The sequence below is a fragment of the Rhinichthys klamathensis genome, unplaced genomic scaffold, assembly GCF_029890125.1.
Source record: "Rhinichthys klamathensis goyatoka isolate OS25496 unplaced genomic scaffold, OSU_Roscu_1.1 h1tg000060l_1, whole genome shotgun sequence".
NCBI lineage: Eukaryota > Metazoa > Chordata > Actinopteri > Cypriniformes > Leuciscidae > Rhinichthys > Rhinichthys klamathensis.
This window is the reverse complement of record NW_026606605.1, coordinates 307,492-330,479: the sequence shown is the minus strand read 5'-3', so window position 1 is coordinate 330,479 and position 22,988 is coordinate 307,492. Positions and strand designations below refer to the sequence as shown.

At 38.4% G+C, this 22,988-nt stretch overlaps 1 protein-coding gene across 1 annotated transcript; it reads left to right on the top strand.

Annotated features, from left to right (window-relative positions):
- Window positions 1-741: 741 nt before the first annotated feature.
- tex10 (testis expressed 10) lies at window positions 742-22,644 on the top strand. The gene is made up of 15 exons (XM_056249462.1): window positions 742-921; window positions 1,752-2,260; window positions 2,378-2,587; window positions 3,294-3,540; window positions 3,630-3,742; window positions 5,017-5,276; window positions 6,184-6,322; window positions 10,495-10,664; window positions 12,393-12,570; window positions 16,478-16,566; window positions 16,676-16,809; window positions 21,202-21,282; window positions 21,378-21,547; window positions 22,063-22,273; window positions 22,423-22,644. The coding sequence occupies exons 1-15, from the start codon at window positions 742-744 to the stop codon at window positions 22,531-22,533; spliced, it is 2,802 nt and encodes a 933-aa protein (XP_056105437.1). The 3' UTR covers window positions 22,534-22,644.
- Window positions 22,645-22,988: the final 344 nt, after the last annotated feature.

Genomic DNA, 22,988 nt, shown 5'->3' with positions numbered 1-22,988 from the left:
ATCTACATAGACATTTAATTGAAAATAAAACAAACTGTAAGTATTTGTATTTATGTATTTATTAAATAAATAGTCAAAGGAAATAGTTGTTGTGTGAAATTTAATCAGGCATCTGTTTAACCGGTCTACCATCTCAACAGGGACTGAAGGACCCCTTATGGTTCAACAGCAGCACGAGTGATTCTCTGTGGTCAGTAAAATAAACTTATCTAAAGTCGTTGTTCTGGTGTGGTATTTGTATTTAAACTGAGTAAAATGAATTTTTTGCAATGGCGTTAATCGCCAATAATGTATTTTTTATGGCTGCGTAGTGTTTATAGCCACACTAGTATGCACACTGTTGTAAAAAGTAATCATCATATCAAACGTGTATAGCTTATAGCATATGTCTGCTAATGTAAATTGTCTTATTAACTGAACTGATCATATATTATATGTTCTCATTTGCATGATGATTCTTGTGACGCTCCGTTTTGTGATATCATTACTACATTCTTTTGCAATGCAATATTCATGGGAAGAGCTTGACCAAACTGTCAAGATCAGCCGTTGTGCATTTTGTTTGCTGTGTTTAATGTTTTTATGATGATTTTATTTGGAGAGTAATTTAAATGTAAAGGAACTATGAAATGGAACCGTATTACTTTATAATGTTATATTTAAAATAGTATGTGACTCTCAAAACCCTTATTAGTTTTGTTTTATTTTTTGTTACAGTTCTCTTTTTTTAACAATTGAAGAATGACCAAAAAAAGAAAGAGGCAAGGCGATTTCCAGAAAAATAAGCTAAAGGTTGGCCAAACGAAGCCAAAAGCTGACAATGCAACGGACGTCAACTTCAGATCAAAAACTATCCATTTACCAGAGCAGCTGAAGCATGGGAATTCAGGACCGACCACACACAGGAATCTCGACATCAAGGTACATAAAACGCACAATCTCACACTTTCCACTGACCCTCATCTTTCTGTGGTAATTCTGTGTAACTATAATTTTTCAGAAATGTAAAAAACAAAAAACAAATGTAACGATACATAAATATGGATGAATGCATTGATCAAATGATTAACATTTCATCCATCTTGCTAGTGTTATTCACACTCATTTGCAGGGTCCGGATCACACACACACACACACACATTTGATTTGGGAGTTGATCAGGGTGAACATGCAAACTTTACACAGAAAGGACTCCTGGCTCAGCTGAGGATCTTCTTACTGTGAGGCGACAGTGCTACCCAACCGTGCTGCCGATCAAATGACTAACAATATGATAAATGCAACGTATATATTTTTAAGATGCACCTTTATTTCGACACCCTCATGTTAGCCACATCTGCATTGTGTCACTGAGCTGTCATCAAATGTTTGATAAGTTTTAACCATGGTTTTAACACTTTATGGACCAAATTATTATTATTATTTCAAAACTGGAGTATTGGTGGATCCCAAATGGAATACAGAATTTTCTTTTTCCAAATATTTCAATTAAATGTAAATGTTAACTTATGTTTTGATTGCATTTGTGAGTTAATAAGAATGTAACAGGTTGTGCAAAATAGGCACATACAATTGTAATATCGATATGTTGATGCGTTATCGCATTATGGCATGTTTTCAGGGATCTGCAAATATCGTATCACCGGCTAAGAGAATCAATGTCAGATCATATCGTGATATAACGCCCAATTTACACCCCTAGTTCATTATCTTTTTTAATCACACTTCCATTGTCTCTCTCTCTCTCTCAGGATCTGTTGTCCCAGCTGCACCACTTCAACAGTAACGTGAAGCAGGGAGCTCTGGTGGGTTTGCGGGAGTTGCTCTCCGCTCACCCTACTCTGGTTGAGCAGCATGCGTCAGCTGTGCTCTCCGAGGTGGCGGCGCTCTTCACCGACAAAGACGGCTCCGTGCGCGCAGCTGCAGTTCGTCTGCTGCGTTTTGTCGCTCAGTGCATCTCCGCCGAACGCATAGCACCCTTCTTCCCCTTGCTCAGCGCCCACCTCACTTGTGCCATGACCCACATCTCAGAACCCATCCAGGAAGATGCTCTCCGGGTCCTAGATGTGCTGCTAGAGCACTATCCTGGACTTCTGTCTCAGAGACATACGGTTCTGCTGGCCAACTTTCTGGAGCTCATCTCCCAAAGGCGGAAAGCTGGAACAGGGCTGGATAAATCTGGGAAAGGGGGCTATTCTCTGACTATCAGCACAAATCGCTCTGTGACAGCACAGCAATGGAGACTTACTGTGCTGCTCAGGTATTGCACCAAGAAAATTGACATAAAAGTCTGTCATTTTCTCCCTCTTCTTTCTGTGTAGGTTGCTATGTTATTATTTATTGTACCATAATAATTTGTGCATGCACACATTTTTAGGTTGGCCAATTTTCTGCAGGCAGTTGTTGAGGAAAGACCTCTGGAGGAAGACGTGATCAGTAGGATTGGCCTTGGAATGTGGGCTGGAGAGAAAGGCTCGGTGACACCTGTAGATGTGAGTTGGGAGGAGCATGTCTTTGGAAAGGGCAGGATCCAAGTGTTTGAACATTCTGGAGCCGTGCCCACCCCACGCTCCACTTATCGCCTAAGGTGTGTTTCATTGTTACATTAAATGATTGCTGACTAATTTCTCTTTTCATTATCAGAATGTCCTTCATCATGTAGACCAACTGAATATTGCATTGAAAGTGTTTTGTTTATTTCAGAGGTGCCCAAACTAGGGAATTAAATTTGGCCCGTTATGACCTTTGATTTGGCCTGCCATGCAGTAAATTGCAACAAATTTTTTTTTTCTAATTTAGCTTTCTTTTTTTTTTTTGCATTGTAAATGTAGAGAATATAAGTAAATATTCCAAAAAAATTGAATGCCCTTTTTGAGATGCTGGCACAGTAATGGAGTAATTTCGCAGTCATGATATTGATATTGAGGCAGTAGCACACAGACAACAAAGACAATTTTTTTTACTGATGTCAGTCTTTTGTATAATACTCAATCTAATTGTTTGTTTTCATTGTACTGAAAGTTTCATTGTAAAATAAAATTTTGTAACATTTCTATATGGATTAGTAATACGAACTTTGTCTAGTGCTCTATGTTTCTAGCATGACTTTGTGAAAGGTTAACTAGTAAACTGAATGAAAAAGCATAGCATTCCTCATGGTCAGTGTATTTGCATATTTGGCATGTTTCATTCTGTAACCTACTTGTTCTACAGATCTGTGCACTAGTGTTATTATGCTACTGTTTTTGATATCATGATGATCATTGTTTTGTCTTTATGTGTGTTTTGTGTAGGCCTGACTCTAAGCCAGGGGCTGGAATGAATAAGGAACTCTGCTCAGCTGAGACGGTGCAGGGCTTTGCAGGAACCCTGGTGCCTCTGTTGCTGGAGATCTGGGTTGAGGCGGCAGGTGGAGAGCGCGTGCAGATGGACAGCGGCCACCTGCTCTCAGCCGAGTCCATGGCTCTTATGTTCCAGATCCTCACCATACTGCAGTTACTGAGAAGACTCACCCCACAGAGAGACCAACAGGACATACTGGTACATACACTTACACTGCAGTGGCAGCATCACTGATGTTGTGCAGCCAGGTGTGCTCACATAAACCCTGTTTCCACTGTATCGTACAGGATGCCTGGTTCCGGAACTCGTACCTGACAGATTTCAAACAGCACTTCATGAAAAACTTCCCCTACGGCCTGCTGGAAGTAGCAAGACTCAAGAAAAAAGCTGATGGAAAGAGGTGACCAAAAAGTCCATATGCTTTATTAACAGACACGATGGTAATAATTGTAAATGAATGAACCACAATTCATTTTTTTGATTCCAGAAGTTTCAAGAACTGTACGTTCTTCAATAAAAACAATAGTTATTAAATAAAAAAAAATTTGGGATAAAACTCAAATAATAAATACAACTTGATTGTATGTTTTTAAGCATTTTAAAATTATTATTTTATTTTATTTTAAATATTTTATTTATTACCAACCAACCAAACAAATAACACAAACCCCATCTACTCCCCAGCCCTGTTATGCCACCTGGACAAAAGGTGTAAAATAATTTTAAAAAGACATAACCAATTAGATTATAGTAGATTACCCAGTTATAAAATGTGTATACATTATCGCACATCATTATATGTTATATATTCTATGTTAAAGCAAACTGTGCTTTTTACTTAAATTAATGATCGCCTTTTAGATATGTTTGATTATTTGAATATATTAATAATAAGAATAATTATTTAATTTGAAATCACCCTGAGTCCTCCTAGTGGTTGAGAACTACTGCTCTATATCCCTGCGTTCACACCGCCGCCGGCGAGAGCGTCAAAGTGGCCGGAAGCCATTCATTTCCAATGAGAGCCGGCGGCGCGTCTTGGACGGCGAGAGCGGCGAGGAGAAGTTGAAGTCAGGTCAACTTTATGGTAATGAGCTATGACGCGGTTCGGTGGCAACCGGCAGCAACCAATCAGAATTTAGAAGTGCTCCGTTTGAGAGGATTCCAGGGAACGCAGTCCTGTAAACTTTGGTTCCGACCATATTGGTTCCCAAGCACAATAGAGGAGAGGATGATCATTTGAATTTGATAAGAAGACACGCAACACTATTTATAGGCAAGATTTTCGGTCTAGAACGCTTGTTTTTCAGCGGGAATGCAAATTAGATTAGCACTTAACCATGAACACAAAAGCCACACCACACAAATGGCTTTTTATTGGTTTATTTAGTTAGCAAACATATCACTATAATTGTTAAGCTCTTTCCATCAATCAATTTATTACTTTCACATTTAAAAGATTCCATGAGGTTAACTTATACCCTACTTGGTCAGTCTGCAAAAATAACGATCGACGTGCTTGTTTGCTTTGCGGCCCCTTTAAATACAGTTTAAAAAAAGACCAAGCATTCGATCTACGTCAGGGCGTCCATGAATCTTTCCATGGCGTCGTTGGCAGGGCGGTGGTGTGAACGCACAGTATGAAGGTAACTATCTCTCTTTTTTTGCTTTCAGGATTAGGCTGCAAGTAGCAAGCGAAACAGTTGCTGGGGGTAACGTGGAACCGTTGGCCGTAAACGTCACATTGTGTCAAGTTATGGTGACACTCAGTCTTAGGGGCCAGGATCACGTAGCAGTCGAAGATGCTGACTGGCTCGGACCAATCAGGGTCTTTATTAGGGAGACGTTATCCGATGGGGGCAAGCTGAGCTCAAGGCACCTGGCAGCCTTACTGGAGGTGGTGTGGAGAATGATTGTCACCCAGCGCAGCCGAGGTGAGACCATATTCTTAAAGGGGGGGTGAAACACTCAGTTTCAGTCAATCTCATGTTAATCTTGAGTACCTATAGAGTAATATTGCATCCATCATATCTCCAAAAAGTCTTTAGTTTTATTATATTTATAAAAGAAAGATAGGCTGTACCGAGTCTTTCCGGAAAAAGCCGAGCGGGTGGAGGCGTGCCGTGTGGGCGGAGCTAACACGCCGATAGACACACACAGATATTTGAAGCAGTTCTACTCACCGCCTGCGGTTCCAACGCAAGACCGTTAACCTTTAGTGTTGGGACTGCTCCATCCTTGAGAACTAAACGATTAGCAAATCCGGCTTCGAACTTGGCCTTGTTTATAAAAAAAATCATCCTCGAAATGCATGGAACAAACAAGAACACTTGCACAACTGTGTTGATGTTCTGGAAAAACAAACTCCATCCACTGGTCCCTTAACGCTTGATTCTTTGGGAATCTGTGCAGTGTTGTCTTTCCTTGGGAACCGAAAACACACTTCTTTGGTGACATATTGCAGCGCAGCCGATGCACAGCGCTTTGATGGGCATAGGTTACGGCTATCGATCTACAGCTGCGCGCGCGCCCTTCCGAGAGAAGTGCCCTTAGGACCGTATAAGGAAATTCCGGCGCATCTGACGTCATACGCGCCCATACTCGAAAAAACTTTCCGAAACTTGTGACAACCAGGAAGGAGTATTTTGAGAACAGAAATACTCAATCAAACGTACAACTTAATTTTTTAAACTTTGTCCATGTTTAGCATGGGAATCCAACTCTTTAACAGTGTAAAAAACTCACTATGCATGAAATAGCATTTCACCCCCCTTTAATAGAGGACGAAGTTTTGTTTTCTTATAAAGGTCTGCTGGATATAAAATGTGTGTGTGTTTGCAGTGGTGACCGATGATCTCCTGCAGGCTGTGTTTGTGCAGTACCAGCAGAGGAACCTGAGTGTGAGTGTCCGCACTCTGCTGCTGCGCTTCTTCAGTCAGCTCTACATTCAAGAGCATCAGAACCACCCTCATATTGCTAGGTAGGTGCCCACCACCAAACCAAACCCATTTATTCCAGCGTCAATATATTTGTCCTTTCTATTTATATATACACACACACACACACACACACACACTATTAAAATTAATACTTTTATTCAGCAAGGATTAATTAAATTGGTCAAAAGTGAATGTAAACACATTTGTTATAGATTTCTATTTTAAATAAATTGTTCTTTTGAGCTTTCTGTTCATCAAAGAATCCTGAAAAAATGTATCACGGTTTCCACATAAATATTAAGCTGTTTCCAACATTGATAATAATAAGAAATGATTCTTGATCAGTAAATCAGCATATTAGAATGGTTTCTGAAGGATCATGTGAACCTGAAGACTGGAGTAATGATGCTGAAAATTCATTTTTGACATCACAGGAATAAATGACGTTTTAGAATATATTAAAATATTTCTGTTTTTACTGTATTTCTGATCAAATAGTTGCAGACTTTGTGAGCATAGGAAACATTTTTAAAACTGAGCCAAAACTTTTGAACGGTGTATCATCAGCCTAGTTACAGCTAATTGTCTCTGCACATTAAGCTGCGAAAGGAATAAGTATTGTAAAAAAACATAATTAATTTTACTTGTTTATTAGGGAGTTGTACAGACTAGTCGACTGTAATACTCTGCCATGATGGTTTAAGCTTGACGTCGACTAGTCGCTGATCATGGCCTATGCAATCGCTCTCTCACTAATCCATTTAAATCTTTTTACTGTGCTATTTTATCTGTGTCTGATTTAGAACGAGAAAAAATCTGTGAGAAATATAATGACCCAAAGACAAAAGAACTGATAAAAATAAGCTTGTTATGTAGGAGCAATAGTCTTGTGGGCAGCGCTGTGTAGGGCTGGTCCGAATACCATTTTTTGAGCTTCGAAGCTTCGGTAGTAATGAACATCGAATATTCTAAGCTTCGGAATCTCTATAGCCTATGTCTGTCTGTCTGTTTGCATTTTGATTATTTCGAGAACCGTTCATCCAAACGACTTCACAAGGGAGTGCAGTGTCATATTTGGTGCAATATACGTAGATAGACAGGCGAGACGCGACACGTTCAGAATTAATAAACTTTTAATAAACTACAGAACAGCGCGAGCGGGATGCGCGCGCGCCTCACGCGAGCAGAGCTTATATGCTCCGAGAATGGACACTGCACTAGTGATATAAAACACACACAGGTCTGTTAACTTTTAATATTTTTAATAAGGTAGTCTTATAATATTTTTCTCACTGACAAAGTAGGGTAGATTTAAATAAATAAAAACGAAATTTAAATAAAGAAAAACGAAATTTAAATAAAGAAAAACGAAAAATAAACGTGACGTCCCAGTAAAATCTCAAAGTCTCCTATATTTAGCTGTAGATTAATTTAGATTGATAAGGGTAAAAAGGATAATACATTTTGTTTCTACTATTATATGTTCCACAATGTCAAAGCAACGCAGCTTAAAGGAGTAGTTCACTTTTAAAAAAAACTTTTGCTGATAATTTACTCACCCCCATGTCATCCAAGATGTCCATGTCTTTCTTTCTTCAGTCGAAAAGAAATTAAGGTTTTTGATGAAAACATTCCAGGATTTTTCTCCATATAATGCACTTTACTGGGTACCAAACGGTCCAAGGTCCAAAAGACAGTTTCAGTGCAAACTGCAAACTGTTCAAAGGGCTTTAAACGATTCCAGACGATGAATAAGGGTCTTATCAAGCGAAACGATCGGTCATTTAAAAAATAAATAACAAAGTTTAAGTTTTATAAGCTCAAATGCCCGCCTTGCTCTGTTCTGTGATGCACGTTCGTGACTCTCCTGTTCGAACTCGTTAATCAAAATGAACAAATCTTTTTTCGAGTCATTTGATTCATTTAACGACCGAAATGAGCGAATTGACTCGGAAAAAGATTTGTTCATTTTGATGAACGAGTTCGAACAGGAGAGTCACACAGAACAGAGCGAGGCGAGCATGTGAGCTTATAAAACTTAAACCTTTTTTTTATTTTTTTTATGAGCGATCGTTTCGCTTGATAAGACCTTTATTCATCGTCTGGTGTCGTTTAAAGCCATTTGAACAGTTTGCAGTTTGCACTGAAACTGTCATTTGGACCTTGAACCGTTTGGTACCCAGTAAAGTGCATTATATGGAGAAAAATCCTGGAATGTTTTCATCAAAAACCTTAATTTCTTTTCGACTGAAGAAAGAAAGACATGGACATCTTGGATGACATGGGGGTGAGTAAATTATCAGCAAAAGTTTTTTTAAAAGTGAACTAATCCTTTAACCCAAAATACAAGCTCAGGCATGCACTTCTGTCCATACAAACTCCGCTGTTCTGCGCTCTAGCCAGAGAATACTCCCGTTGCAGGAACACGTTTAGTAGTCCAAGAAGAAGCAAATATATTTATTAAGTAGATATAACGAAGTTATATGTTAAGTATTATATTTCACCAGATTTAATTTATAGTGTAAAACATATTCAAGCGCGAATGAAAACCGTTTCGAGGGGGATGCCAGGTGTGCAAAAAAAAAAAAGAAGAATATTCGAATGTCACATTTTCAAATCGAATACCAACACACTGAACGAACGGTTTTCATTCGAATTAGGGGTGTCGCAATATACCGGTGTTGACGATAATCGTGATATTCAAAGCATGAAATATCGACATCGTGTTAATTTAGAGTGTGGCGATATACCGGTATTGGCGATAACCACGATGTTTAAAATGAATAGGACTGTTATGATAACATGACGCGTAAATACTTCCGCTCGAGTACCCGGTTGACGTCTCAGCTGTATTGCACCCGCTGACATATCAAAGAAGACGCAGCCCGCGCCGCGCAGCTACTCTGAGAAGAACGTCGTCTGAGGGAGAGAGTGAAACACTGTCCACACCCGAAAAAAGTAAGCTCGCCTGAATGGGAGTTCCTCGGCTCAAAAGAAAAGCCGGCACACCGGACGATAAGCGAGGGCCACGTCTTTAAAATTCGAACACATTTTCTCTTCGCGTCTGTCGGCGCCCAGCAACGGCTCTTGTTCAAAATCCTGCCGCGACACAGAGCGCTATTACATAGTTTTATATTAAATGATACAGAAATCAGCTGCTTGAATGAAAATTGCTGATGTTATCGGATTTTCAGGTGATAATCTCAATTCATTCAGTTAATGGATGCTCTGGTAAAGTGTTCAGATCACAGACTCAGCAACTATTGTATTTAATTGTACAGTACAATCATAACATAGTACAGAGTCAGACATTATCTTAATTTCATAATCTCATTAAACATAAGAACACTGCTGGCCATAAACTGAGAAAGTGCGCGTCCGGTGTGCAATACCTCGAGCTGTCCTACACGCGACGCGGCTCTGCAGAATGTGTAGCCACCAACCTTTTTACCCATCTCAGTGTCCATCACCCTGCGGATTACGCAATTTTACAGAGAATACATTGCGATTATTTTACTAGTCATGGAATGGGAAACGTGACATTAACCTGTTAACAGGGGGTTTCTGTGTTCATACATTTAATAAAGGGTGATTATTAAAAACCATCTTATTTTTGTATTTGCACTTGATTTTTTTGTTTGTACCCTTATGTTTGTTGGGTATAAAAGAAAAACTATATAAACAAAGTAAAAATTAATTTGACTGATAACAGCCCCCCCCCTACCCCCCTACCCTCTTATAGATTCTATAGATATCGCGATATATCGATATCGTGAATTATTTTGGCCACAATAACCGTGGTGTGAAAAATCTAACATCGTGACAGCCCTAATTCGAATATTCGAATATCCATGTCCAGCCCTAGCGCTGTGTCATATGCCATAGCTGTGCACAAGGCAACTTCCGTTCGAGTCTCAGCTGTCAGCTCGAGGTTCAGGCTTATTTGTTCATTAATGACGTCATCAGCGACTATAATTACATAAATGTAGACTTAAAAAAATCTGAAGTCGTTCAACCTCTAGTGGTTATATATTTTTAGTCTTTATCTGTATGGTCTTACAATTTTGCCATATTTTTCCATGTATTCAGGTTTGTTTGTGAAATGAATTGTATTCAAGTAAACTGAAGACTCTCCCTAGCATCTTTTCATTGTTTAAGTCTAGAAATGCACCTTGTGATAATGAGAAGAGTCTGAAGTCTACCTCTCTTTCAGGAGCAGGATTCTGGCGCGCTGGTTGGCGTCACTGCCGGTGCAGTTGGTTCAGCTGGGCAGCAGGAATCCTCAGCTCTCAGCACAACTGCTGGAGACGGTGCAGCCAGCTGCCGCGAGGGGCAACAAAGACCTTCTGCAGAGTCTTCAGAAAAATGCCTGCGGTCTTTATGGTAATCATATATGCCCATACACACAAACAACTGTTTAGCATACTCTCTCACTACTATAGACCTTATGTAGCCCCACCCCTTTTCAGCGCTGAGCTCGTTGTGTGCTGTGTCACAGCATGAAGGTAAGATCTTACGGATTAATTAATGAACCACTCGTTTTAAAATCTTCCCGGTCTACTGACATTTGTTATGACATCTGCTTCAAACATAACAATGCTCATGTCAATGACTTTCATTAGCTCTACAATAAGTAAATTCACCAGCTAATTGTCATAGAAAATGACAATTTCCATGTCATAGCGATGTCATTGAAAAATACAGAACTGCCGCAAAACGGAAGTTCAAACACAAAATTCTAAAAGATTCTTGTTTCTCTGGCGCATAGTGTGTGTGTGCATGAGAGAGTCTTGTGTAAGGGATCGGGCGGTAGTGAGGGAGAGCATTAGAGTGGTGGCGTCTCTGGTTCTGTGTGTGATATAAGCGCTCTGTAGTTTTGTGTTTCGGGAGCACAGCACTCTCTTTGTGTGTGTTAGCACTCATGACATCAGCAGCGTGCGTCAGCAGCTAATAATGTCTGTCTATCTGTGATCACTGACAGGACAAAACTCTCTCTCTTACTTTTTTCTCCCTCTCTTCTCACTTGCATTCTTTCCTTCACTGTGTTAGCTTTTAGATAAATCTGTCACTAGGTGGAGCTCTTTCTTTTCCCATCAAGTTTCACAATCAGAATGAATAATCAATCTCAAAAGAGAGCAGTCAACCCCTAAGGGTAATTCGCCTTGGGCCTGGAATTTCTAAAGGAGTTTTAAAATAGCAGTAGGTTTCTATGTTTCTAGGTTTCTATGAACCCAGTATGGGTTATATTTGTGGTTTGTGTGTGTTTCTTTTTGTTTGGTTTGCAGGATGGAGTTAGAGTGAGTGACGTCATTATTGACTAAGGAGTTACACCTGTGTTGGAACTGATGCCGGCAAATAAAGCAGTTCCCTTCAGCTGTGACGGGGCGCGCTCTCACCATTCTCGTGCCGTTTGTGTCTTGGATCCGATTGTTGCTTTGCGTCTCGTCTCATTTAATTGTTCTTACTTAAATAAATGTTATTCTTTTTGAGCATTATCCAACGTGTTGTCTCCTTCTTTGTTGCGGCTTGCGAGCCGGCCGTGACAAATGGGGGCTCGTCCGGGATTTGAACCCGGGACCTCTCGCACCCCAAGCGAGAATCATACCCCTAGACATTATCCAACGTGTTGTCTCCTTCTTTGTCACGGCCGGCTCGCAAGCCGCAACAAAGAAGGAGACAACACGTTGGATAATGCTCAAAAAGAATAACATTTATTTAAGTAAGAACAATTAAATGAGACGAGACGCAAAGCAACAATCGGATCCAAGACACAAACGGCACGAGAATGGTGAGAGCGCGCCCCGTCACAGCTGAAGGGAACTGCTTTATTTGCCGGCATCAGTTCCAACACAGGTGTAACTCCTTAGTCAATAATGACGTCACTCACTCTAACTCCATCCTGCAAACCAAACAAAAAGAAACACACACAAACCACAAATATAACCCATACTGGGTTCATAACAATTAGTACAATTTTATTTCATAAATGTTTTTTTAATTATTGTATATATTTTCTTTTTATAACTTTTCCGTGGTGAGCTTATCTTTTGTATTAATGTTTCTCAGTTTATTCTAATCTGTGTGATATATTTGTATGTGTTCATGTTGCAGATCCACAGGATGGCTGTGTGGTTGTGTTGCCTGTGGAGTCGCAGAAGAGGCTGGTTCAGATTCTCCATTTCCTGCCAGCGTTTCCAGCAGAGCTTCTGGCATGTCTCAGCCAGGTCTGCAACACTGGGAGAGTCTCGGCTAGCCTCGCTACAACACTAATACGCACCATACACCTGAGGTATGAGGGTTATGATGACACATCAGCACACACTAATGCAGTCTTTAAGTCTGCTTTCTGTGTTCCGCTCTGGGACATTTCAAATTTGTTTTGTAACGTTTTAGAAATGAATTCCAAAATGTCTTTGCATAATCACTTGTAAAATAATCTTCTGTTGTTGTTTATTAATGTAGAGTTGATCACTACTTTTCATCATTGAATGAAATACAAATGTGCTAGGTTTTGGACAAGAGATTTAATTTATGAATGAATTTAAAACAGAATGTATATATGAATTTCATACACACTCCTGCTTTAGTACAGTTCTCATGAGTTGAGCGTTGCCTAACACTTTATTTTGATGGTCCACTTTAGACATTCTGCTAACTTTACAAATAGCTAGTTGACCTGTAGTTGCAAAGTTACTTAGAGCATTAGTAGACTGTCTGCTTAATATCTGCTAACACTTTATTTTGATGGTCCCCCAACAGACATTCTACTGATTATAAGTAACTTTGCAACTGCATGTCAACTTATTCTACCAACCTGAACCCTAAAACCTAACCCTAACCTAACAGTCTACTAATACTCTAATGACTGGTAGTTGACATGTAGTTGCAAAGTATTTTTAGTTAGTAGAATGTCTAAAGTGTAACATCGAAATAAAGTGTAACCCATAATACTTGCTAAAATGGGGAAATAAGTGCATTAGTGTGGATTTGACCAAGGCTGGTTATGCATGTACAGCTCAGCCCTGGAGGGGGAGTATCTGTCTGCATCTGACTGATATGTTTAGAATGTGACTCTGTTTTCTACGACTGCCGAGAGGAGACAGCAGCCTCAGAGTTTTCACTGCTAATAGAATCAAACAATTTAACCAATCAGAGACAGCCAAGCACTCTGCGGCATGATAAGAGGATGGCCAATTCTCCCACTTAACTCTGATTGGCCGTGACCATTAGTCATTAACCGTGATTGGCCGTAATGCGGCGGAACGGAGCCACGAGTCACTGTGCAGTGAAGCAGAGGTCATACTGCAGTAAGTTCAGTATATTCAGAGTTATCGTTGTCTTTAGTATACACAACACTTGCCCCCGGTTTCACAGTAAAGGCTTAATGCTAGTCCAAGACTAAAATGCATGTTTGAGCTGTTTTAACTGAAAGCAACTTACACTGACTTATCTTAAAATATGTCAGTGCCATTGTTTTGTCTCAAGATGCACACCAGTAATGTTTTTTAAGGCACGTTTATAAAAAGCTATTTAAATGTCTTAATTTAACTAAGGCCTAATCCTGACTTAATCTAAGCCTTGTCCGTGAAACCAGGCCTTAGTATTTTGCACTGTTTTCGGCAAGTTGTATTAACATGATACACTCACATTAAAAAGGGGTTTCAGAAATTTTGTTTAGTGAGAGTGTCTTCAGGAAAGGAGCAGGGATGGCCATTTTGAGTAGTTTTATTGTTGATTACTCTTAACGCAAATAAACAAGTAATTGATTTGAATGAAATAAAGATAAAAAAAAAATTATAAATCTAGTTGGAAATAACGTATATGATACAAAATCATCCTCTTGCTTTATTCACAAATGCTGCATCATTAACTTAAACCATCAATGCTTTAATCAATGTAATTATTAATATGCTTTAATAAAAAAATAAATAGAATAATTTAATGAAATGGCAAACAGACGGTACTTAGATACTGTCATCTCATTAGTGTAGTTATTATTAACTAAAACCAAAATAATTTTTTCAAAATCAATTTTGCTAATAAAAATAAAGCTAAAATATTAGATGAAAAACCTGTGAAAATTAGAAATGTTTCCTTGGCAGCCTATTGAAATAGGTTTACGCTGAATTGCTAACATAAAACCGTTATAAAATAAACTACAGCTAAATAAAAATATTTTAAATAGAAAACTAATACTACAACAAAATGACAAAAATTTGAACTAAAATGACAATATAAAAATAAAAGCGAATTCAAAATATTAATAAGTACTATAATAGTAACCAAATAATAATAAAATAGTGCACCTCATACAAAGGTTTATCAGGTTTTTATCATTTCATATGTTCTTATTTAGGAAAACAAATAGGGAAAGTCTTATTAGAGGACTGATCTGATAAGCTTACAAGTGTAAACTAGTAATGTATGATTGACAGAATATTCCTTTGTGAGTTCCTCTGCATGCTGAGGGCCTTAGGCTGTGTGCAAGTACATTTGTGTGTGTATCTTCGTGACATGCTGTGTCCCCACTGTGTTTCTTTTAGTCACTAGCCTAAAGCCACTCTTTTATTTGTAGTTTCCCCTTAAATCCTAAAGGGAGCAATGTTTGAGAACACACTGACTGTGTAACTTAGAGTCCCTGTGTGAATGTGTCTTGGATACACTGCCTTTCCTCTGGGCTCTCTGTTTCCTCATAACAACAACACTGGGTTAAGTATGCTCGGAAACCTATAGAGGGCAGTATTACTCTTTACATGAGACGTTGAACGATCCTCAAGGTCCCTGCTAAGAGTCGCACCGAAATTCCAAAACAAATGCTACGGCAAGTGAATTCACACCGACTGCACATTTGAAAAAATCTGGACCCATGACAGGATTCCTCCGTGATAAGCCAAGCATCACTTAAGGCTGCTTCTGTTCATGGCTGAACTGCGTGACATGCCGTTAAGAGAGCCAATCCTCAGAACAACATGAACCGAACATTTTGTCCTTCGCAAGAATTTGGCTTTGATCACATCAGCGAAATGAAGCTAACTCTTGTTGAGTTTTGAATGGTGGCCGTGGGGTTCAGAAAGTGTTGCTAAACTTAGACAAGAATGGCTAATAGTTTAGCAATAGAGTGTGTGTTGTTGTATTATCCATGTGTGTGTGTGTGTGGCTGGCACACAGAAAGACAGTGAACAGTAGCACTTTTTTCTTGGTGCATCTCTCTGTGTTTGTGTGTCCAGACTCCCTTTTTGCTAATGATTTGTTGGGAAATATGCCAATCAGTATGCATTAAGGAAGTCCAGCACATGCTCATTCCACAATCACAAGAGAAATGAAATCAAACAAGTAAAAGGTCAGATATCCATTCACTTTATTAGCCTTGAGGCTGATCCACATCAATAAGGGAGAATCATAAGACTGCGTGGATTGTCCCTGAATAGCTATAACACACACGCGCACACACTGGTTCTTTCTGATTTCCTTCTCAGAAAAGCGTGACTATAAAATGGTCACTTCTAAAATATCTTGACATAAAGTTTTCGCTGAAGCCTTGAACGCACACATAGAAGCACAGCATCACATGGAGTCCATGTTGGATCAGGCTTTTATGGCTCATAAATGCAATTCAGTGCAAATTAATGATAATTGAGAAATGGACAAATAAATGTTCCCCAAAAGCATGTTGTGTCATATTTGACATTTACGTTAATATGAAAAAAATGGTATATGAACAATCAAGAAAACCCAAGTTGCTTCAGTCCAGTAAATGTTTATCTTACATTTACTTTATAAAAATCCTTAAAGATTAAAGAGCAAAAAAGACTTTACTTGATTAAAAAAAAGTATGACCTATACAAAAAAACTAAAATTCCTAAAAAAAAAATGTAATGGTTAAATTATCAACATGATCCTGTGCTTCAGGAATGTTTTAAAATCTTCTGAAGGAACAGTAAGTGATGTCTGCCATATTGTGAGGATGACCCCAGCGTTTCCTTAATACCGTGAGTGTTCTCATTTGCTGAAAGTGAGTGTGTTTGTGGTGGGAGTTTGATTTCAAAGGAAATGAAGGATCTCAGATGGCCAGTATTTTTAGACTGACATTCTCACCACACGCACACACACACACACAGGTACAGTGTGAGATGTGTAACGGGAGAGCGGTTCAGTGCCGGACCACTGCACAGTAATGCGTGTGTGCTTCCCTGCAGGTCTCCTCTGAGTGGCTGGTCGAGCAGTTCACAGGATGTGCCAGTGAAGGATGTAGATTACCTCAGTTTCTTTTTCACCACACTAACAGGTGCGCACACACTTGTATACACACAGATCATACATCACATTCAACGATACTAGTACCGACAGCATGCTTGATATTGATAAAGCGGCGTTCCCATGATCCTGTGCTTCAGGTTTCTCCTCTGAGATGTTGCAGGCCCTGCAGGACACAGATGAAGATGGCCTGTTGCCCTCCTCCACACTCTCGCCCCTCAGTGTGTTCGCTACCACCCTGGAGCAGTTTCTACATCATTGGGATGTGGTGGAGGTGATTCTCTCTCTCTCTCTCTCTGTTATCTGCCAGTCCCTTCTCCACTTTCAGCTGCTCCAGCATGTGTGTTATGTCAGTTGTTCTGCTGTCAATCGCTGGCATATGTTTCTAATCCTGTTGTCATCCACTCTGTCCCCTGTGAGCGCCCCTCTCCTCTCTCATCTAGTCTGGCTTGTGTCAGTCATGTGGTGGTTCTGGTGTCAATCCACTCGTCTGTCTGCAGTCTGTTGACTGCATTTGCATTACACATGTTTGCCTGGGATAGCATTTTCAGCATTAAATATTTTTTCCTGTCCAGTGCTTAATTTTTTATACACAATAATAACAATAATATGTGAATGTTTTCTAAGAAAAGTCCCCATGAACATTTAGATGAAAATCAAAATATATAATTTAAAGACATCACATTATTGTGAAAGGCAAAATAGTTGAATAAACATGATAAAAAGTGCCTTTAGAAGTCAACATGTTGATTGTTTGTTTTTTCGCACAGTATTTCATCTGTGCTATTTTTTTTGTGCCAATTTTATTCTTTTTTTTCATTAATTCAATGTTGAAAGTGCTTCTCAAAGCCATTCCATTTGTTACATTGTTGCAAAAACGTGAAACTTCCTTGAATACGTAACTTACATACAGGTCAGGGGCACAGTTAATTGCGTTAATATTAATGTATTGGTTTTTTTAATAATTAATCACACTAAATGAATGCATTAAATTGACAGCTCTAATAGCACAGAGCCCCTAATGTGATATTTGCACAAAAAAAAGAGACTTTTGTGCGTACACATATATTTTTTTCTTGCAGAACATTTTTGCACAAAAAAAATCTGAAACTTTTTCATGCACATATGAAAATTTTATATACATTAACAGGAAACGGTAACAGTATTTTCCTGTGCTCACTAGAAAAGTGCACTTAAAAAGTCTTGGTTTTGTAAATGCACATCATGAAAGAGATATGAACCAGGTCATGCTGTTCACCTTAATCGCATCGTCTTTTTTCATGCTAACCTGGTCCAATTTTCAACTTCTACCAAGAAGCACTTGAATCAGCGCAGGGCCACTTGGGCCAAGTGTGTTTTAGTTTCCCCCTGGAGACGGCCAGTTCGTTGAGCAGAGGGAGGGTTTATCGCATCGCGCCGGTGTAGGTGTCTCCATATTTCAATAAGGGCTGGTTATCAGAGCGCTCCTGGCTAAAGCAAATGCTAATGCCAGCCAGCGGACACCATCACCACCTGACATTTTACACGGAAATTAAAACCCAACAAAACCACTCCCTCAGGCCAGGGTCTGACTCTCACTGCCCCCCTCTTTTTACTGCACACACACACACAGCTAATTCCTCTATGCAATTTTCTCTGGACTTTCATTTTTTGTGTCCAAGTCAATCAGACAGTATAGGTGTAGAGGGACGGCTGGCATCTCCGTTGATACGGTAATGAGGAGTGACGGGGGGGATGATGCCAGCAGGTGAGGCTGATGGAGAATAATGGGCCTTAATGAGGAAAAGAGCCTGATTCCCTCCTCGCGTACACAAGCACAGGACACGCTTTCTCTCAGCTCAATCACATAACTTGGGTTTAATTAGAAATTATTTTTAACAGTAAAGAAATTGCCTTACAAATACACATGTAGCATTTTGGTACAAGGTAATTGCATTCTCAACCTTGTGGGAAAAAATTATATTAAATAAAGATATTTTTAAGCCGTTAGATAAAAAAAAATTATAATTTGAAAGAAGACTTATGTTGACTAAAGCCCAAAGTATACCCCAGCTGTTCACTTTCCGCGTGATGTAATTTTGGTCATTAGGAGGGTTCCCGGAAGTCCGCACTAAGCTCAATTTTTGTGTCTGCACGGACGGTTTGCGTACAACAGTTCCAAGTTACATGAGCGCTTGAAAACAAAGTCCACTAGATCGTGGAAAGACATCTTCGGCGCTTGCCGTGCGCACTCTCACGGCCAAAGGCGTAAAGTTTTCACGGAAAATGAACGCAAGCCTTAAGACTGTATTTATATGATTAAAAAAAATCTGTAAAAACAGTAAAAAGCAAAGCTGAGTTTTTGAGCATCATTACTCCAGTCTTCAGTGTCACATGATCCTTCAGAAATCATTCTGATATGTTGATTTGCTGATGCTAAATTTTTTTTTTTTTTTTTTTTTTTTTTTTGGTTCTCAATTATTAACAATGGTTCTTATTATTCAATTTTGCTGCTTAATATTTTTGTGGAAATTAATTTTTTCAGGATTCCTCGATGAAGAGAAAGTTCAAAAGAATATATAGTTTATTTGAAATAGAAATCTTTTGTAACATTATAAATGTCTTTACTGTCACTTTTGTTCAATTTAATGTGCCTTTGTTGAATTAAAAAGTATTTATTTATTACACACACAGACACACACACAGACATACGTGTGTGTGTGTGTGTATATATATATATATATATACACATATATATATATATACATATCTCCTACCCCAAAAGACTAAAGTTATGGCTGCTGAAAATTCATAAGAATAAATACAATTTTAAAATATCAAAATAGAAGTACTTTTAAATTGTAATAATATTTCATAATACTGTTTTACTGTATTTTTGATCAAATAGATACAGCCTTGGTGAGCTTTTCAAAAACATTAAAAAAATATTATTCCAAACTTTTGACCGTTGTGTGTAATTTTACAAAGTTTTATATTAAAGTTTTATTAAATTTTATTTTTTATGAAAATAATTTTAGCACCTTTTTTTACTGCCCTGCTGGAATATCTTAATGTGCTAAAACAAAATGTGCTAAAAAAAAAGTGTGCTTCTAATCCTATTGGGATTTCACACCACACTCTTAAAGAAAATTCTCACTTACTGTTTCTCAGATATATAGCTTGGCAATTAGCATCAAATGAAGTTTGAGTGGTGTGTGTGTGTGAGAGCGAGAGCACATGGCTGCTGGGGGTCCATTCCTTTATTGCCAATCAGGCGTCTCTAATCTAAAGCATGCGTAATGTGTTCTTAACACTGTTAGCCTGATTAATGTCTGATAATAACCTGCTCTGAATGACATTCTGCTCCGCCTTCATCTGTTTAATCTAATCTGCCCTAATGCTATTAGCACTATTAGATTTCTCACACACATACACTCACACACTTATTTATTGTTTGGGCTCATAAAATATCAGTTCGGAGAGTGGCAGGGTGTCGCTAATCTGTCCAGTGTCAACTTCCATTACAACAGACTGGCCGTAGTGGCGAGGTCCAACCCTTTGAGCCTGTCACTGTATATTTGTGTGTGTGTGTGGTGCTATAGGATTCTTTGTTCTCTGCCGACTTCTCTTTTGTCTGGGCCTGGGGATTTATTTTTGTCCGACCTAAACCGTTTGTATGTGTCAGATGTTGTGATGTATAATTCAAGGGTTCTTTGTAGACTGAGATAGAAAAAGTGTCACCTGCCTCTCAGCTTTCAGTCTGTGAAATGACTCTCTTCTTAAGTTGTTTCTAAAATCTGTTTATCTTCATTTGATCTTTTTGTCTAGTTTGATTTCTATCAACTTTGCTGTTTTTACACTAAAGGCAGATGTATAAAGACATGATGAATGAAATGTTACTTTTAACACACACACACATATATATATATATATATATATATATATTTTTTTTTTCTGCTCATGACAGTATATTTCATTATTTTTTCTAGTTTAATACAATATATATTTTATAATTATAATTTTGCATTTCTATTTATGATGAAATTATATATTTTATAAATTAACTTAATGTTTTTAATCAAATGTATACTCTGTATATTAAAATTTCAGATTTATTTTTTGTTTTTAATTTTGAGTATGTTTTTTAATTTAAAATTTTAATAAGATGTATACTAATTATAAATATACTAATTATAAAATATATACTTTTTCAAACACAAAGTTTAAAGGTACCATTGAATCAAAGTTGGCAATTCTTTTTTTAAATGTTTTATGTAATGTTGCAGTGTTTATTATAAATGATTTATCCATGCACATCATTATTTAAATATGTGCCCGTTTAGTTTGTAATGCCCACTTTCTACGATCCAATCAAATGTCGAAAAACAAAATCCAGTCCTGCTCTTTATTGCTTCATGCTTCACTTGGATATACATCACAACAGAGAAGAGAAGTTGGTCACAATTTCTGTTTCATGCTGACATTAAGGCTGCATTTCATGTACACAGAACAAAAGCAGCATCAGAGCCATCTTTAAGATGTGTCAGCTGCATATTTTAGTACCACATTTATGTAGCATTGCACGTTTACACAGATTATGGAGGTGCTCAGAGCGGCCTTAACTCTGCTGTGTGAAAACTTAAATTTACCTGCTCAGTGCATAAACATTTCTTCACTGTGTTTGTAGGTGGTGTGTCACTGCCTGGACACCCTGGGATCTCGTGCACAGTGTTTTGATGTAATACAGAACGCCATCATTAAGAATCTGGTGAGTGAACGTGTTTTTCTACTGAATGTTTTGCATGCGAGTGGGCAGTGGAGCCAGACACCGTTTGGGGTGAGACTCTCTCCGTCTCTTTGTAGTGTGGACTCGCCGTGGTGCCAGACTGTGTGTGTGCAGCGATTTTAAGGTGTGTTCCCCGGTTACTGGATGTCAACTTCCTGCCCAGCGACAAACTCCTCCACTTCCTGTCTAACTGTTGCCTGAGCATGCTCAATCTGCTGCTACAACTGGAGCAGAGTGCCCGCAAGAGGTGTGCTCGCTAACACGCTCGCACCCACACACACAATATTTGCATAGAGTAACATTTATACACCACAAAGAAGACTATTGGATAATACAGCAAAGAGAATTTGGAAAACAGGACTGGGGAAAGTCCAAAAAGGGCAGTCTCATGAAGACCGCAAAATAAAAAAAATAAAAAAAATAAAAAAACCATTTGAAAATAGTTGGTTTTGATGCGCCTAAAATTCCTTACGTTTTTATCAGCAATTGATTTATTCCGAAATGGTGTACAAGTGTCTATTAATTTGTGTCTGTAATGTATAAGAAATATTAATTACAATTATTCTAAATAATAATAATAAATACATGATCATTATTTATAAATATATAATATATTCATTACATTTTTGCCGCCTTTTTTCACATAAAAGACTATCGCAAACTTCCGCTTTATGCTGACTTCAAAGAAATGCGTGGTCCAATCGCTCCTAATGCTCAAAACGAAAACTAAAAATGTTGTCAAAACATGTTTATCTCCTTCAGGGATGCCGTGTGGGAGGCATGTTTTGCTGCGTTGAGTGCGGTACCGAGGCTCCTGCGATTGGTCCTGCAGTCTTTTAGTGTGTGCAACCTGTGTGAGGAAGAGCTCCCCCTGTTGGCACAGATCCTGTCATTACTTCTTCAGCATACTCAATTACGCAACCACATGATGGCCAACGCCAGTCTACTGCAAAAAATCATACAGGACTTAACGGTATGGCACATCAAAATATGTAATGGGTAATGCTTAAAATTGCATGCATCTATTTTAATTTTGCTTCAAAAGATCAAACTTAAAATGCTTACATATTCAAATTTGAAAACTCAAACTGCCGACACTCTCTTTACTGTTTGTTTTTGTAGCATTTCTATGGTGGAGAGACTCGAGAGCAGTGGCTGACTGACTTGCTGTACTGCTACAGCGTGACAATGTCTGGTCAGCGGGCCAACATGGCCATGAGGGACATCTATTAACTGCTGACTGTTGCAGTATTCAGTGCCACAGCCATTCATGTTCTTTTTGTTTTCTGATTCCAGTCGTTTTGTACAAAATGAAGAAAATAAACCTTGTTATAATGAACTGATTAGTTCGGTTTCAGATTTATTGCACATTTATTAATATAGACCTGGAGAGATTTTTTTTTTTTTTTTTAATTACCCACTGTTTCGTAATCAACTGAATTCATGAAATAATGGTATTTACTCAAAGCAACTGGAACATACAAACAGCTGCTGTTTTAAAGTTTCCTAAAGAAGTCTGAATTTAAAAATGGGAACACTACATTCAAAGGTTTGGGGTCAGTAAGGTTTTTTTTTTTTTTTTTTTTTTTATAAATTAATACTTCTATTCATCAAAGATGCATTAAATTGATCAAAAGTGACATTTGTATTGTTATAAAATATTTCAAATAACTGTTGTACTTTTGAAT